Source organism: Berghia stephanieae, chromosome 14 (assembly GCF_034508935.2).
Source record: "Berghia stephanieae isolate SIO BIC M18660-M18661 chromosome 14, UCSD_Bste_1.3, whole genome shotgun sequence".
NCBI lineage: Eukaryota > Metazoa > Mollusca > Gastropoda > Nudibranchia > Aeolidiidae > Berghia > Berghia stephanieae.
In genome coordinates, this window is record NC_088373.1 from 525087 (window position 1) to 541984 (window position 16898).

Sequence of the window (16898 nt, forward strand, 5' to 3'; positions counted from 1 at the left end):
AGTCTGTCACAAACTACCGTCTACTCCGGATAATCGCAACATCATGGGATCAGCTAAAATGTTGGGATTAACCAAAGTTGAGTTTCCTGTCTGTCCACTCTTGCAACAATTCCCTCTGAGTGGACACAGGCTTGGGACTGTGCATGGCCGAATTAAAAATGTGTTGTTATTTTTTTGTTTTGTTTTGTTTGTTTTGTTTGTTTTTTTGTTGTTTTTTTTTTTAAGTAATGTATTCATGTTTTTATCATTTTTCTTTTTTTTTTGTAGGCAGAAGAAGGGTTTTGAGCCTGAAACGTTCTGCGTTTAGTATTTTCCTTTTTTGTTTGTTTTGTTTTGTTTGAAGCTGTATATTTATTTTTGATCATTACTTTTCACTTCAATTTCAAAAATGCATTTTAGTGTCAGAGCCTTTGTATATAGGTCTCCTGAGCATTTTTGCTGTTCTGTTGCAGCCATAAATAATGTTTATTTATTTATAATTGTTTTTTTTTGTTTTTTAAAATAATTATAATTTTTTTTGGGTGTGAAGATTTGCTAATTTTTTAAATTTTAACTATGTGACTCGTATTACATTTCTCTTTTCTCCTCTTGTCCCGCTTCCAGGCTGAACTGATTGCCAATTTGTCCACCTCGCTGGCCAGGTATTTGTACAAGGCTTCCACGGGGAAGGACCCTTCTGACGATGTCAAGCAAAATCTTACAGCCGATAGCTCCACGGTGATTGTCCTTTCATTCTTTTATTTCTTCATCGACTCCTCGATCAATTTATTTATTTATTCATTGATTGCTACATTGTTGAAATGGTTAATTAATTCATTCCTTCATTTGTTCATTGTTCATTCGTTCATCCATTCATACATTAATTTTGTTCATTCGTTCAGTCATTCATTATTCATTCAGTCATTCATTTATTCATTCAGTCATTTATTTATTCATTTATTTCATTCATTTTGTTTCATTTCATTTCCTTTTTATTTCATTTAATTTCATTCATTTCTTTCATTTCATTTCATTTCGTTTCATTCATTTCATTACAAACTTTCATTTCATTTCATTACATTCATTCATTCATTCATTCTTTCTTTGGAGCAAGATGGTCGTTCAAGTTCAAGTTCAAGGTCTTTATCTTAAATTTTTTTTCTGACCTCCCCTCCCCCGTGTCCATTCAGCAGTGATTGGGTAGATTTGGTGGACATTACTGTGATAGACTAGCGTCTTATCCAAAGGGTATCAATTCTTTGTTACTGTTCTTTTCACATTATAGGAACCGGGATAAACTCTGGCTCCATAGGCCGGATGGCTCTGAAGTTCTCATTGATTTTACCATCATTGTATGTCGCTTGACTCTCGGATCTGTCAGATCATTCGTTCATCAATTCATCTGCCCATCCTTTCATCATTCTACTGGTCTGTACATCCATCTTTCCATCTGTCAGATCATTCGTTCATCAATTCATCTGCCCATCCTTTCATCATTCTACTGGTCTGTACATCCATCCATCCATCTTTCCATCTGTCAGTCCATTTGTTCAATCATGTGGCATTCAGTCTATGCATATTTATCAGTCTGTCTGTCCATTTGTTCAATCATGTGGCATTCAGTCTATGCATATTTATCAGTCAATCTATTCATCAATCCATTTATTCATCCATCCATACAACCAACCATCCATCCATCTGTCTATATATCCACCCATCTGTCCATTTATCCATCCACCCATCTGTCCATTTATCCATCCACCCATCTGTCCATTTATCCAAACAACCAACCATCCATCCATCTGTCTATATATCCACCCATCTGTCCATTTATCCATCCACCCGTCTGTCCATTTATCCATCCACCCATCTGTCCATTTATCCATCCACCCATCTGTCCATTTATCCATCCAACCGTCCATCCAATATTTTGAAAATTGAAAGTTGACTTTTCATCTCCATTTAGGTGACTCATCTTCTTTACTGTTTTATGGAGAGTCCCAACTGTGAGCTATTTTTGGAAACAATGGAAAAAGCCAACGCAAAGAGTCTGAGTAAGTAACAGGTTTAGAGATGATCTATACATTGCCAAATTCAATAGGACCAGAATAGGACGGGATGCATGCTTGGCGATATTACAATTTTTCGGACAAATACACAGCTGTTAACGGAATAATTACAGGTGTCATGTTGAGAATCAGTACCAAGAACTGGTCCCACAGTTCCTAAGCTGAAATTCAATCACCTGTTTCGAGAAAGAGGCGGACTGTTAATGGTTCTCACTGCTTACACCTTGTAAAGCGCTTTGAGCACATTAAGTGGATATTGCACTATATAAAAGCTCAAGTAAATGTGAAGGTTGAAAATGAATAAATAAGGTTGATAAAGAACCAGAACCAGTCTTTGCAATTTTCACTTTCCTGGACCCAATCGTCGCGGTCTTTAAACAGGGTTGCCAATTTTCCATACATTTACGGGGTTCAGTACGTTAGAAACACTCAGTATATTTTCCAACCACCTGCTAAATGGGGGAAAAAGTGTAAGTATTAATGTCTTTTTACTGAAGTTCAGCTCTCAGAAAGGGGTCGGTCGTTCGATGTGTTTGCGTGAAAGATCAGTAAATTTTTGCCTCCTGAATTAGCAACCCTATTTAAAGAAGTTTGGGACCACTCGGCACTCATGATTACAATAGTCATCATCATCATCATCATCATCATCATCCTCCTCCTTATCATCCTTATCATCATCACCATGGTCATCATCATCCTTATCATCATCATCATCGTCATCATCATCATCATAATCATCATCATCATCATCATCATCATCATCATCATCATCATCATGATCATCACCATCACCTTCATCCCCTATTGTATTATTCTCCGCCCACCCATTCCAGAAACGGCCAAGGTTCCCTTCCCGTTCTACGTGAGTGTACAAAACTTACACATCAACGAGGTGACCAGGTTGATACACGCCCTAATGGCAAGGTTCACAGGTCAGAGGTTAGATGTCAGCAGCAAGAGTAAATGCGACAACCCTAAAGGAGAAAAGGTGAGGGCCATCAGTATAAATCAATTCTATCCATAACCATGGCCTTGTGTCCCCTGACAAGATATGATTGGTTACATCATAATTATTATTTGATATCGCGCATCGCGCCAGTATTCACAAATAGTGGTCAGAGACTGGGTGGGGTTCCTACCTCCCATAGCAGGCAGGGAGATACTTGCTGTGTCTTCTATCCCCTCTTTTCTGTTTTCCAATTGCTTTCTGTCTTTGTCTTGGAATGAGATTGCTTGGTTTTGTCCTGACCTTGGTCAGAGTCATTGGCTGAGGGGGAAACAGTCTAATATATAGTTATAGTTTTGGGAGACGATATTTTTTTCATTGTAAATCATCTCTCTGTTATGCATTGTATTATGTTTAGTTTACATATTATATTATATGATTGGTAAACATTTGGGTGTATTCCTCTTAGTTGGGACCTGTGCTTGTGTCTGGATGAGACTTTTAGGTGATCTCAAACTAAGTACTTTGACAGTGTGCTCTTGGAATCTACATCTGTTCCCTATTGAACCAATTCCCCTTTGTCTTACCTTTTCTTTTGTGCTTTAATTGTAATTCTAGAACTTTTTACTATCCCATTTTCTTCCTTTTTACTGGCGCTGATATGACCTTAATGTGTTGCAAGCGCCGTAAAACCCTTAAAAACAACAACAACAACAAGTGGTCAGAGGTGCTTTATGATAGTTATTTTGGTATCACACATGTTCATTCATTCGACTACAAACTCACCACAACAGTCACACACATATGAAGGCCACAGGAGAAAATCGATCAAAGTCAGAAAGACCTTACTGTTCCAATGTCACATTAATTTGGTATTAAAATCGACCAAGAGCTTGTTTTTTATATGCATCTGACTTGTGGTCAAAATATATAAGTTTAGTAATTCACATTCAGTTCAATTCATATTATCATGTGGCGTTTTCAAATGGGTTTTATTTTTGACAGGGGATATTTTTTTTCTGTAAATCTTCTGCCTGTTTGTTCTTGGTTATTTATAATTTAGCTTATGATATCTTTAGGTTATGATTTTGATTTACATTTGTACTATTTTTGTTAGATTGCTTGTTTTTTTGTTTCAGCGGTCTCTCATATAACCTCAATTGTGTTGGAAGAGACCTAAAGCAACAAACAAACAAACAAACAAATGGGTTTCCAAACTTTAATTTTGATTTTCTCAAAAGTTGAAAAATGTGGCTTTGATCGTTTTTCCCCTGTGGTCTTCATATATTGTTCGAAGTTCACATAGAATCAGGATGAGCAGAATGAAAAAGAATGTCGTTTGAAGACTGGTAGACTTTCACATTGTCAGGTTTTAGGTGGTAAAGAATTCCATACAATTGGAGCTGAAAATGAAAAACATACGCGTCTCTAACTGATATTTATCATGTCGGGACAGTTTAGATGCGTTACTAAACCGCTAGTGCTTTGCGATAGACTAGCATCCTATCCAAAGGGTAGCATGCACTTGCTATTGTCTGTTTCATGCTGTAGAAACCAGGATAAAAACTCTGGCTCTATGTTTACTACTAAACGGTTAGAAGCGGTGGACGGTAAAAGTCATGAACAAAAATGAATGTCACGTCTTCCAAAAAAAAAAAAAAGAACAGAATTCTAAAGAGAGAAAGTTTTGGGGTCAAAACCCTTGTTCAGCCAATATCAAAGCCAATAAATACATGAATACATCTCTCTCGTGTTACTAGCGGATAAGACGTGACAAATTCTTCTCTGCCATCTGTTTGGAATTTAAGTGTTTTATCGGGACTATGTGGTTTTACGGTATGACACTCGCTTTCAGATTGGAAAGTCCTGGGTTCGGGCCTCGCATAGTTGAGTTCCTGAAAAATGCTCTTTTACATTCTCTCACTGTACTCGGGTGTAAAATGAGTACCTGGCCATGAACAGTGTTGTCTCTGTCGGAAAAAAAAATTGTAATATTATAGCCTAACAGGTGGCATGTCTTGATCTACATGTTCAGTTTGCTGTTGACTAGGGACCCCTAGTAAAGCGCCTTGAGCACTTTTATATGGATTTATAAAAGCTCAGGTCAAGTGGTGGATCCGTGAAAAAACCACCATCATGTCTTGTGTCATATTTTGACACCTGTGCTCAGTTGCATGAATGTTGGTGACACTCCCATTTTTCTGGCATCAGTCTAGACAAACTGGCGCCAGATGTCAAAAATGAGACAAGGCAATTGATGGTCAAAAGGGGGTGGGGGGAAGGGGTAGATGAGTCTCGATTTTATTTGTAAGTAGGTCAAGTGTGGTAGTACAGTTATAGGTCCGTTTAAAAAGATAATTATTATAACGTCCCGTCCCCCCCATCCCCCCCCCCCCCCAGTTAGAAAAAAAGTCCAATTTATTAAACTATTCTCTTCCTCCCTCTCTCTCTCTCTCTCTCTCTCTCTCTCTCTCTCTCTCTCTCTCTCTCTCTCTCTCTCTCTCTCTCTCTCTTTCTCTTCCTCTTTTTTTTTTTGTCAATTCATTAAAATTGTACATAAAGTAAGTTATATCTCCTCTTTTAAGAATAGATGTACACTAGAAGTAATAATATAATATACGAAATATGATATTTTATGTTATGATTTTGTTGGAGTTTGACCGATGGACTGAAACATTTTCCTCCTATTTGACAAATATCCATTATCATCACTGGTGAGTGATCTACTAAGGGAGCTGTTGGGATTCTCTTCTATTGCCCTCTTGTCCTGACCTTATGTGCGGTTATGTAGTTTTGTTGTACGACACTCTTTTTTGGATCAGAAGGTCCTGCGATCGAGCCTTGCTCAGTGCATATTTGAATCTTTGGAAAAGGCTCTTTATTCACATTCTCTGACTGTATGTACTTAGATGTAAAATGAGTACCTGGCTGTTAACAGCGCTGTCTATGTCTGAAAAATTGTAATATCGCCTACCAGGCATATGTCTCGTTCTACGTGTTATATGTTGCTGGTCAGGGACCTTTTGTGCACTTTTTGTACACTTTGAGCACGTTTAGCTATACAGAAGCTCGAGTTTTAAAAAAATATATTTGTGTCCTCGTTCCCCAGAGATACAGCTACACTTGGATGTCAGGTCCTGTTGATGCCAAGAGCCACAAAAGGACAGGCATGTGTTACAGATCCACTGTGATGTACGCGGAAGCTGTGTCGCCTGCTTTTGTTATGGACGGTAAGCGGGAAATCTGTTAGTCTATCATTCTGTCTTGCAATGTCTGCCAGTTGTTTCCAGTTAATGCAACATTCTGGTTTCTCACAACCTTAAATTTAACGAGTTTTGATCTCAAATAATAAATAAATGAATAATGATGATAAAATTTAAATAAAATAAAGAAATAAAAAAAAATTTGCAAAGGGAAAATTTGTCTCTAGGGTCTATTCTAAGGGAAGAATAACACAAGCGTCAGCCGCAGAGCAGCGCCAAAAGTTGAGCCAGGGCAAGGTGACTTGCTCAAGGCCACACAACGCAGTGGCGAGTAATCGAACTCTGTACATTTCGGGTACAAAGAAAAGACCGTACCGCTGAGCCACGCTGCTCCAATTTCCTCCAAACGCTTAATGGCTCTTGACAGGACATTGAATGTAAAACAATTGTAGATGATCTATTGAGTTATGTTAATACCAATGGAACATGAAGAATATAATTTTGAAATGTTAATCTAAAATATTCTGACTTCAGTCTAGATTTGAAGCACTCAATCAATAGTATGAGTGAGCACTTTTGGTAAAGACAGAGAGAATTCCTGGTTGATGGTGTTGCAAAGTAAGATGCACTTTCCAAAGTCGTGTGTTGTAAGGAGAGGAGAGTCCGAGGTAGCTCGTACTCCAATTTCAATGGCATTAGATAACAACAAGAAATGAAGTGAGTAGGAAAGTGCCAGAAGACAATAGAGAATAAACATTTCACGGCGCCGATTGGGGCGCGAACTCGCGACCTTACTGATACGACAACTCCGTCTGGCCAGAGAGAGCATGACTCTACCGTATGAGCTATCCATGACTTTTTAAAACTTGGCAGCCCTGCCTTTGTTTTTAGAACCCCCCCCCCCCCCCCATAAAACCAAAACAAACAAACCTTAAATTCCACCCCTTCTAAAAGAAAACCATCATCATCATCATCACCATCCTCATCATCCCCAGACTACGACATGACGTCGGGTGAATATTCAACCTGGACAGAATCTGTCTGGGGTAATCACGCCATTGGAGTTCGTCTCTTTCTCATTCCAAGCCCAAGCTTAGAGGTACGTCTTAGTCTTAGTCTTCGTTTGGATTCTTAGCTTGCATATGGATTGGTTTTTAAAAATCTCTTTTTTTCTTTTCTTTTTTTATAAATCTATTATTTTTTTATTCTTTACATTTATTTTTTTTTTTTAGCTTTATGACGATTGAAGACATTTTTAGATAATTGTTTTTACTTCTTTCTTTTTTGCTTTTGTATAATCAATTAGGTTGAGACGTATATTAAAAACTCGTAGAATTTAAGATAGGAATTTAAAGACCTGTCCCATTATACAGATTTGTTGGATGAGACCAAAAAGTCACACGGATTTGAAGATTTTAATTTAATCGTTGAAGAAAGATAATGTGGAAGTTTTTGGGGGTTTCCTCTTTGTGACAAAAACACGAATGAATGAAACACGAAAGACCTCTCATCTCTCATTCGTCTATTGTATTTCATTCATTGTGTTTTTGTTGATATAGGGGGAAACCCCAAAACGTCCACAATAATCGTCTTCGTTAATTTGATTGAAGCTTCCAGTCCATTTGACTATTGTTATTTTCGGAAAATCAACGAAGTTTCTTCAACTGAACAAATAACAAAAAAAACCCAACAAAACAACTAAAACAACAACAACAAAAAGTCATATTTTGGCAATTTTGTCAGAAAATTTTATTTTTGGTATCTGGTTTATTGGAACATATACCACATATTCAGGAAGGGCGTATTGTTTATAAACTTTCTCTTAGAGACAGGTCTGTATAATATATATTTATGCCGATTTTTTTTTTGATACAACGCACAATTGTATTGGACCAAGGAGCTTTTGCTTGAGTCTATTCCATTAACATTTAAGTGAAATATATTATCACAGCAAACACAATATGAGTAGATAATGATTGCTTTGCTTTCAGTCGTATATCTGTAAATATTAATCATTAGTATTGAAAATATGTATTCATTTATTTATTGGTTTTACACACACCATTTTGTTTTATCATCTACTAATTTGGATTTTGCCCTTTCTTTTAAAAAGAACCCCCTCCCCCTTCCCCCCCACACTTTTTTACCCTTCACTTCTACTCAATTACTTTAAGCACCTAATACATAATCTGAAAACCATTGAAATATTCAAAGTGATACTAAGATGCTAGAAGATGTGGACTGTAAATAGTAATAAACAAACATGAATATAGCAGCTTTAAAAAAGAAAAAAAAACCCACCAAACATGGAACGTTTCGGATTCAAAACCCTTTTTCAGCCAACAACAAAAACAACAACAAAACAATACAAACTTAAATACATTTCTAAAAATACAGATCAACGACTAAATATTTTGTACGTCCGCCTCTCTGTTGAAAAAAAATCTTGGGATTGACGACTAAATATTTCCTACGTCCTCTCTGTTGAATAAAAATCTTGGAAGTCAAGATATTCCATGTTTGGTATTTTGTTCTATTTTGAAGCAGTTCTATTCATTTTAGTTTATTTACTTTTTGAAAAAAAAAAAATCTCAATATAACAGGTTAAAAAAAGGAATGGAAACAACTTAACATAGAACTTTTCTGATTCAAAACCTTTCAATAGCAGAGCTGCCAACTGCCCTGATAAAATCGGGACTGACCCAATTTGGCAATCTAAGAGAGAAAAAAATGGAATGTTGATGTCTATGAAAATGATCCTTGCTTGTCCCAGGATTATGCTTTTTTTTTTTGACTTGCAAATTATAACAAGGAACAGAAAAAAAAACCCCCTCTAAATCTAAATTATATCGTATAAAATAGTCCAAACATACTGCTGTTTTGGGTCATGGTGTTTGATAGGGTGTTCCGTTTCTGTTCTTGAAAAGTTGGCCACTATACTATAGCCAAAAACAAAAACACCAAATTTTTTTCTTTCTTTTTTTCTCTTGTATGAAGATCTGAAATATTTAGAGCCGGAAACATTCAATGTTGAGTATTTTTTCCTTTCAAAAAGATTATATATTCATTTCTGTTCAATGCTTTTTACACAAGGTAGATGATTTTCCATTTTCTTTGCCCCATTCAGTTCAGCACGTTAAAAAACCTCAGTGTATTTTTCCAATCATCTGACGATTGATAAAAAGTCAGTACGTAATGTCTTTGTACTGGGGTTCATCGCTCAGTGTAACGACTCTGAGTTAGGCTACGTTAATTCAATTTAATTATTATCAATCATATGGAAAATTTAAAACGAATACATATTACGACCATCCAGGACGGAGTTATTTCAGTAACTAACCTAACAAAAAAACGTCTTACGATGTTTCTAAGTAACAAAAATTGCTAATATGTTCACGCAGACAACATTCACACTTACATGCAAAACATGCACAACACAAAATGCGTACCGCTAGAAAGAACCTTTAACATAATTACACACAGCCGAACAATTACATTCGCACACATCCAAACAACTTCACTATATTTCAATACATGTTACACTCAGATAGGGGGTCTGTCGATGTTAAAGTTGACGTTAAAGTTCAGAAAATTTTTACCTCCTGGATCGGCCAGCCTGTTTCCAGTCCACAGCTTTTTGCAGCTTCGTATTCCCTTTGACCTGAAATGTTGTTTTAGTTATTGAGTCTATGCGCTCAGTTAAATTACTCACAATATCTGCCAGCTGGATATAACGTACCAACACCCAAAACTATGTGTAACCTTAAACGTTTATAGTCTGATGGATACAATTTATTGAGAACTACTCATAAAAATGGATGGCTTAAAAACAATAAAAAAGAGCTGAGCTTTTATATGGTGCAATATCCACTCAACGTGCTCAAAGTGCTTTACAAAGGGTCCTTTACCAACAGCAACTCGTAACATGTAGAATGAGACATGGTGCCTGTTAGGTGGGATTACAATTTTTCCAACAAAGACAACGCTGTTAATGCCCAGGTACTCATTTTACACCTGAGTATGTTGAGAGAATGTAAATAAAGAGCCTTTCCCAATGACTCAATTATGTACCAATTTGGACTCAAACCTAGGACCTTCCAGTCCGAAATGGCAGTCATACCACAAGACCACATAGCTGCATAAAACCTTTTCTCTCTCCTGTTTCAATTTAAATACATATAGGTATTATTATGTATTCTTTTTTTTTTTTTTCAATTTAGATTTTTAACTTTTATTAACAAACAATAGTTTGTCACACTCACTCACCGTTCACTAGTTTTCACTGTTGGTCGTCACGGTTTTTATTTTATTTTATTTATTTATTTATTTTTTGTTCCAAGTCAATATTAATGAAATAGCTTTAAAAAAAAAAGATTAGATGCAAATTATAATTTAAACGATATAAAAGACTATTAACTCTCTCCTTACCAGCCATTTTCAGGATTTTCCCCAAATCTTCACACCCACCTAACACAAAAATATATATTTTTATTACTCAAACATAATGGCAGTAAGTTCTAGCGATAAATAATTTCTTGAGCAAAACATGCTCTAAAACACACAGTTCATTTTCTTTAAATTGTATGATGTACAAGAGAAATTTGAATAAGAAAGATGTTGGTTGTATCGTAACGAATGTGACGATTTTCCTATGGGTGGTAAGGTATTGTATTTCTAATGTGACATCCATTTTTTTGTCGATGATTTGGGAAATCCGATCTGATCAGTCTGTGGATAGAGGTCTTGAAAATGTTTTTCAAGATTTGACTGGAGACCCTGCATTATATATATTTACATCTCATACTGATTTCTTTCATCAGATACTGATTTCCTTTTTCGTGAAGTGCCAGATCTGACTAGTGGTCAACTACTTTTTACTGAATGACAAGTTAATCAAAAAGTATCAATACAAAGTTTTGATAAACAACAGTGGAATGAATTGGGTCAATTGATATATTGGCCGTTCGGCAGTTTTTGTGTCTAGCCTTATGGCTGAAGTATCGGATGAGTGGTATTTTGGGCAAAAACATACATGGCCGAATTATCTGCCTGATAGCAGCAAAAGGGTTAAAGTGCCAAAAATTAAAGAATTTATATTTTTCAACATTTTAACTCTTTGGCATCTGGGTCACGGCAGCTTTGTCATGGTTTGAGTCTGTGGGTTACATAGTTGTAAGATGACAATTAACTCTCTCCAGTTCATATGCATGCAAATCGAACAAATTTGTTTGATTGTCCATGAGGGTGAACTCGAGAGTGTTAAGCTGCCAGGAGCCATGAACTGTAGAAAGTGCTGAACAAAAATTAACATAAAAATCTCTGAAAACGAACGAAATGCGAAACATTTCTGTCTCAAACCCTTTTTCAGCCAACAACAAAAATAAATACATCACATTATATCTAGACAGACTGGAGATAAATGTCTCTACACATCCACTCAAAGACAGTATCACTGTTTTCATTCTCTTTTGTTGTGGCTGAAGAGGGATTTTGAACCTGAAACGTTCCATGTTAATTTTTTTTTTTCTTCTAAACTGTTATAGATTCATTTTTTTTAGTTGTTACACACGTTGGAGTTTGGACTTTTAAAAAAAGTTGTCATAAACTCTCTAGTTTTTCTATCTAGTTTTTCGCCTGAACCTCTCTCTTTCTTCTTTTTCTTTTTCTTCTGATATCCATTCTAGTCCTCCCCTCCCCCTCTTAAAAAAGAAAACAATGATAAATTGATGTAACAGTAAGGACCCCTAATATTTATAGATAATGATAAATTGATGTATTTGGTAGATTTGGTAGTTGTATTTTTTTACTTGTAAAACATCTCTCTGTTATGCACTGAATTATGTTTTGTTTACATATTATTTATGATTTGTAAACATTTGAGTGTATTCCTCTTAGTGGGAACCTGTGCTTGTGTCTGGGTGAGACTTTTAGGTGATCTAAAACTATGTACACTGATAGTGTGCTCTTGGAATCTACATCTGTTCCCTATTTGAACCATTTCCTCTATGTCTTACTTTTCCTCAAGTCCTTTTAATTGTACATCTAGAATGATTTTACTATCCAATTTTCTTCCTTTTTACTGGCGCTGATATGGCCTAAATGTGTTTCAAGTGCCGTAAAACCCTTAAAAACAAACATACAAAACAAAGCAAGATGTAATTTAGGATAGCACAATCTGACAACGAATCAACACAAAGTCCATGAGTTGAGTAAATCTTAAGTCGTAGTCTAGTCTATGATTGCAGCAAACTTTATCCCTTCAACATTCCTGCCTATTGTTATAAAGATTCAAAAGATATTTTACTGCGTTTTTTGGGCTGTTTTTTTTTTTTTGGAAGCCATTATTGATGAAATTCAGATTTTTAAAAAAGTCTTCTCGAGGAAAATTGATGAAAATATTGAAAAAAAAAAGAAATAGACCTAGATGTAGTTCTACATCATATGAAATATCTATATAAATATATTTGGAAATCCATCGCGGCAACTGTCCTGATTTGGTAATCTGGAAAGAGAAAAAAAAAAAATTTTTTTTTAAATGTGCTGTTAATATGTATAAAAAATAACACTGGGATGTCCCAGGATTATAATTTTTAGACTAACAAATTGAAACAAGGAATAGAAAAATTGAGTGAAGCTCTAAATCTAGATTACGTTTTAGGCCATGAAACTATTGTCCAATAGGGTGTCCCTTTTTACCTCTTTGAAAAGTTTGCCACTTTGAATCTGGGTTTGGTACAAACTATTTTCTTTAGATTATGAGAATTTCTTAGCAGCGCTGTTGGTCACACTGTGCGGCCAGAGCAGAATCTGTTCTGCTGGCCAATGGCCGCACTGTGTGGCCAGTCTTGTAAGGCAAAAATAATAATGTACCGGTAATCCAATCTTACTTTCTAAATTGAACCAATGGTATCATTTCTTTCATCAGAACATTCAATTGGCCCTAGGGGGGTATTTTAATTGAGATTTTGCGTCAAATTCGATGCTGCCTCAATCGGGTGTCAGCCATTTTGTGACGGAATGTAGCCTCGGCACTGAAAGAGTTAAATATATTTACAAATCGAAATTTCGTGCGTGTTGCTTGTGACAGGTCTATAGTCATGGATCAAATATCTTGTTTCTTTATTTCTATTCATCCACCCACCCATCCATCCATCTATCCATCCACCCATCCGTTCACCCATTCATCCATCCATTCCATTCTTTCTATTTCTTTTCACAGCTCCTCAATCTGTGCACGGGGTTGATCCTCCTCCTCATCTCCCTCGCCCTCATCTTCCTCATCAACAACAACGCCGACCTCATCTTCACCGCCCCATCCCCTACACCCGAGGCTGTCTAGCACAAATCGCACCATTCCTCACCCCTCTTTAAACGCAGCAATATCATCTTCATCGCGATTAGCCTTGAATATTATTTTGATTAATTGATTAATTTTTTTTCTCTATTACTATTTCGTCTTCATATTGTTTCCACCTCAACATTATTATTATTATTATTATTATTATTATTATTATTATTATTATTATATTATTATTATTATTATTATATTATTATTATTATTATGATTATTATTATTATTTTATTTATTTTAAAAAAAAAATTATTTAGTTTTTAAAAAAAATTTTATTTATTTATTTTTTTTCCAAATATTATTATATTATTATCATTGTTTATTTTTATATTTATTATTATTTATTGTTTGGCAGATCTGCCAGTACCTTTTGTCCCCCCGCTTCTGTTTAAACAAAACTATAAATTAAAAAAAAAAATATTAGAATTTTTAATATCATTAATACCTCATTTAAAATATTTATAATTCTGGTAACATTCCGTAAATAAAATATTGATATCATTTAGCTTATTAGTTCATATTATCACGTTAATGTTTAGTTGTGTTTCGGTTTGCTTTCTAAAATCATTTACAAAAATCATACATTTTCATACACTAATGGTTTCATGCAGTACTTATTACACATTGTTGATAATTCTATAAAATTTTAAGGAGTTTTACTATTGGCAGATCTGCCCCCCTCCCCCCCCCCCTTAAAACACACACACACACACACATGCACACGTGCAAGCACACATCCCCCCTTCCTTCCCATCACTCTTCAACTCCTGTACAGCTGTCACTGCATCATCTATGCATTCACAAAATTTCCCCCCAAGACGCAAGACGACTGACTCGACCGACTCGAAAGAAGGCAGGCGATTGATTTGCGTAGGTTACCTCTACTTCTCCTCCATCGATGTCTTTGTTGTTGTATTTGTGTAGGTTGTAGTTCTTGCATGGTAGCCTTATATTTATGTTGTGTTTATCAAGTTTGTTCAATTAAGTGACATCCGATAACTTGACCATTTAATAACCAATTTTTAGAAAAAATATTTCATTTATTTATTTATTGATTGATTGATTTATTTTTTTTGTATATTTTAATTTATTCATTCAATATTTATTTATTTATTTAGTCAATATTTATTTATATATTTATTTATTTATTGATTTATTTTTAATTTGTCTTTTGAATTTGAAAAAGAAAAAAAATGTAAGCTTATAATTCAAACAATATCCTCTTGATACGCTCACACTCACAGTGCTTGACAATGTACAAGGAACACGCATCACCAGCAACGCTTGACATGCATGGCAGTACACGACATTTGTAAAACACAATATCAATATTTTTTAGTTTAGTTTAGTTTTTTATTTTTTGTTTGTTTTTTTATTCTTTGTTTGTTTATTACCGAGACAACTCTGTTACTGGCAGGTTACCGTACACATTTTACAGAAAAGTGAGTGGAGCAGGTACTTATGTTGATAATAACAAGAACTGATGTGATTATAAAAGTGTCAGAATTAAATCTTTGGGGCAATGGAGAATTAAGATACAGGACCGACTATTACACACCTACACCTGGCTGAAAAATGGTTTCTATAGATAGTATGCGCTTGGCCAAGAAGCTCACAACATTGCCATCCGGAAGTATGACGACCCAACACACAAAGCTATGTGTAACCATGTATGTTTATAGTCCGGATAATACAATTCAGTGAGAATTACTCATAAACGCGAATGGCAAAAAACAATAACAAAGACCTGAGTGACGTCAACTTCGATCTATCTATAATAGATTGGGCAAGACTTGTTCTGTTTTCAGATACTAGCCATTAACTGGCTCTCTTTATTTCAAAGATAAAAAGAGGCTACTACCTGCTAAGAAAATCAAGTGATGGAAGTGAGTAGGGTAGGCAGATGGAAGGAAGAGACGACTGAACGAATAAGGAAAAGGGGAATAACTCTAATAATTCAAAGGGCCAAATAATAACAACATGGGAGTGATAGAGTAGATTAGGAAAGCATAACAAAAGGTAGCGTAATCTAGGCTAGCACTATTCAGTATCTGATACTGAATAGTGGTTTTGCACTATTCAGTATCTGATACTGAATAGCGGTTTTGCACTATTCAGTATCTGATACTGAATAGCGGTTTTGCACTATTCAGTATCTGATACTGAATAGTGGTTTTGTACTATTCAGTATCTGACACTGAATAGTGGTTTTGCACTATAATACGGTGTTTTTTTTTCCGAAACCTGACAAATTTATGGGAAGAGGGCAGCTGTGGGAGTGAATATGGGACTCAGAGAAGTGTACACCAGTGGGGAGTGAACCTGGGACTGGGTTTCGGCGGGTTTCCAAATAAAAAGCAATTACTTTTTTACGAAACACGACGACACCTGGCAATATCCGACAAAGTTATGAGAGGTCGGCAGCAGCGTGTGTGTGTGTGTGTGTGTGTGTGTGTGTGTAGGGGGGGGGGGGGGGGGAGAGGGATGAACCTGAGATTCAGGGAAGTGTACACCAGTGAGGAGTGAACCTGGGACTCTGGGTTTTGTAAAAAAAAATAACAATATGGGGGGGGGGGGAATTACATTTTTACGAAACCCGACAATATGCGGCAAAGTTGTGGAAAGTAGGCAAAGCGTGGGGAGTGAACCTGGGACTCAATGAAGTGTACACCAGTGGGGAGTGAACCTGAGACTATGGTTTTCGGCGGGCTTCAGCTAGTTTCATATAACAGCAATTAATTTTTTACGAAACCCGACGAAACCTGGCAATATCCGAGAAAGTTATGGGTAGTAGGCAACAGTGTTGGGGAGTGAACCCGAGATTCGGGGAAGTGTACACTAGTGGGGAGTGAACCTGGGACTGGGTTTCGGCGGGTTTTGAAAAAAAAAGCAATTACTTTTTGTTTACAAAATGCACCAAATCCCAACAAAATGGGGCAAAGTTATGGAAAGTAGGCAAATAATGGGGAGTGAACCTGAGACTAAGGGAAGTGTACACCAGTAGGGAGTGAACCTGAGACTATGGTTTTCGGCGAGTTTCAGCGAGTTTCACATAAAAGCATTCACTTTTTTACGAAACCCGGCAATATCCGACAAAGTTATGGGAAGTAGGCAACAGTGGGGAGTGAACCTGAGACTCAGGGAAGTGTACACCAGTGGGGAGTAAACCTGAGACTTTGGTTTTCGGTGGGTTTCAAGGAGTTTCACATAAAAGCAATTACTTTTTTTACGAAACCAGGCAATATCCGACACAGTTGTGGGAAGTAGGCAACAGTGGGGAGTGAACCTGAGACTCAGGGAAGTGTACACCAGTGGGGAGTGAACTTGAGACTATGGTTTTCGGCGGGTTT

At 36.2% G+C, this 16898-nt stretch overlaps 1 protein-coding gene across 3 annotated transcripts in view; it reads left to right on the plus strand.

The window, feature by feature from the left end:
• The window catches only part of LOC144960016 (nicastrin-like), a 45991-nt gene that overhangs the window by 18527 nt on the left and 10566 nt on the right, over positions 1-16898 (plus strand). For 2 of the 3 annotated variants that reach the window (XR_013642740.1, XM_078892961.1), the window contains exons 12-16: positions 604-717; positions 1946-2033; positions 2882-3036; positions 6104-6224; positions 7193-7296. Coding sequence is in view for 2 of the 3 variants with exons in the window: in XM_078892961.1 (XP_078749087.1) it covers positions 604-717; positions 1946-2033; positions 2882-3036; positions 6104-6224; positions 7193-7296 (582 nt within the window). In the remaining variant the exon portion in view is untranslated. Of the gene's footprint in view, positions 1-603; positions 718-1945; positions 2034-2881; positions 3037-6103; positions 6225-7192; positions 7297-13416; positions 13665-16898 lie in introns of those variants that run through there. The other variant, XM_078892962.1, reaches the window with a different exon arrangement.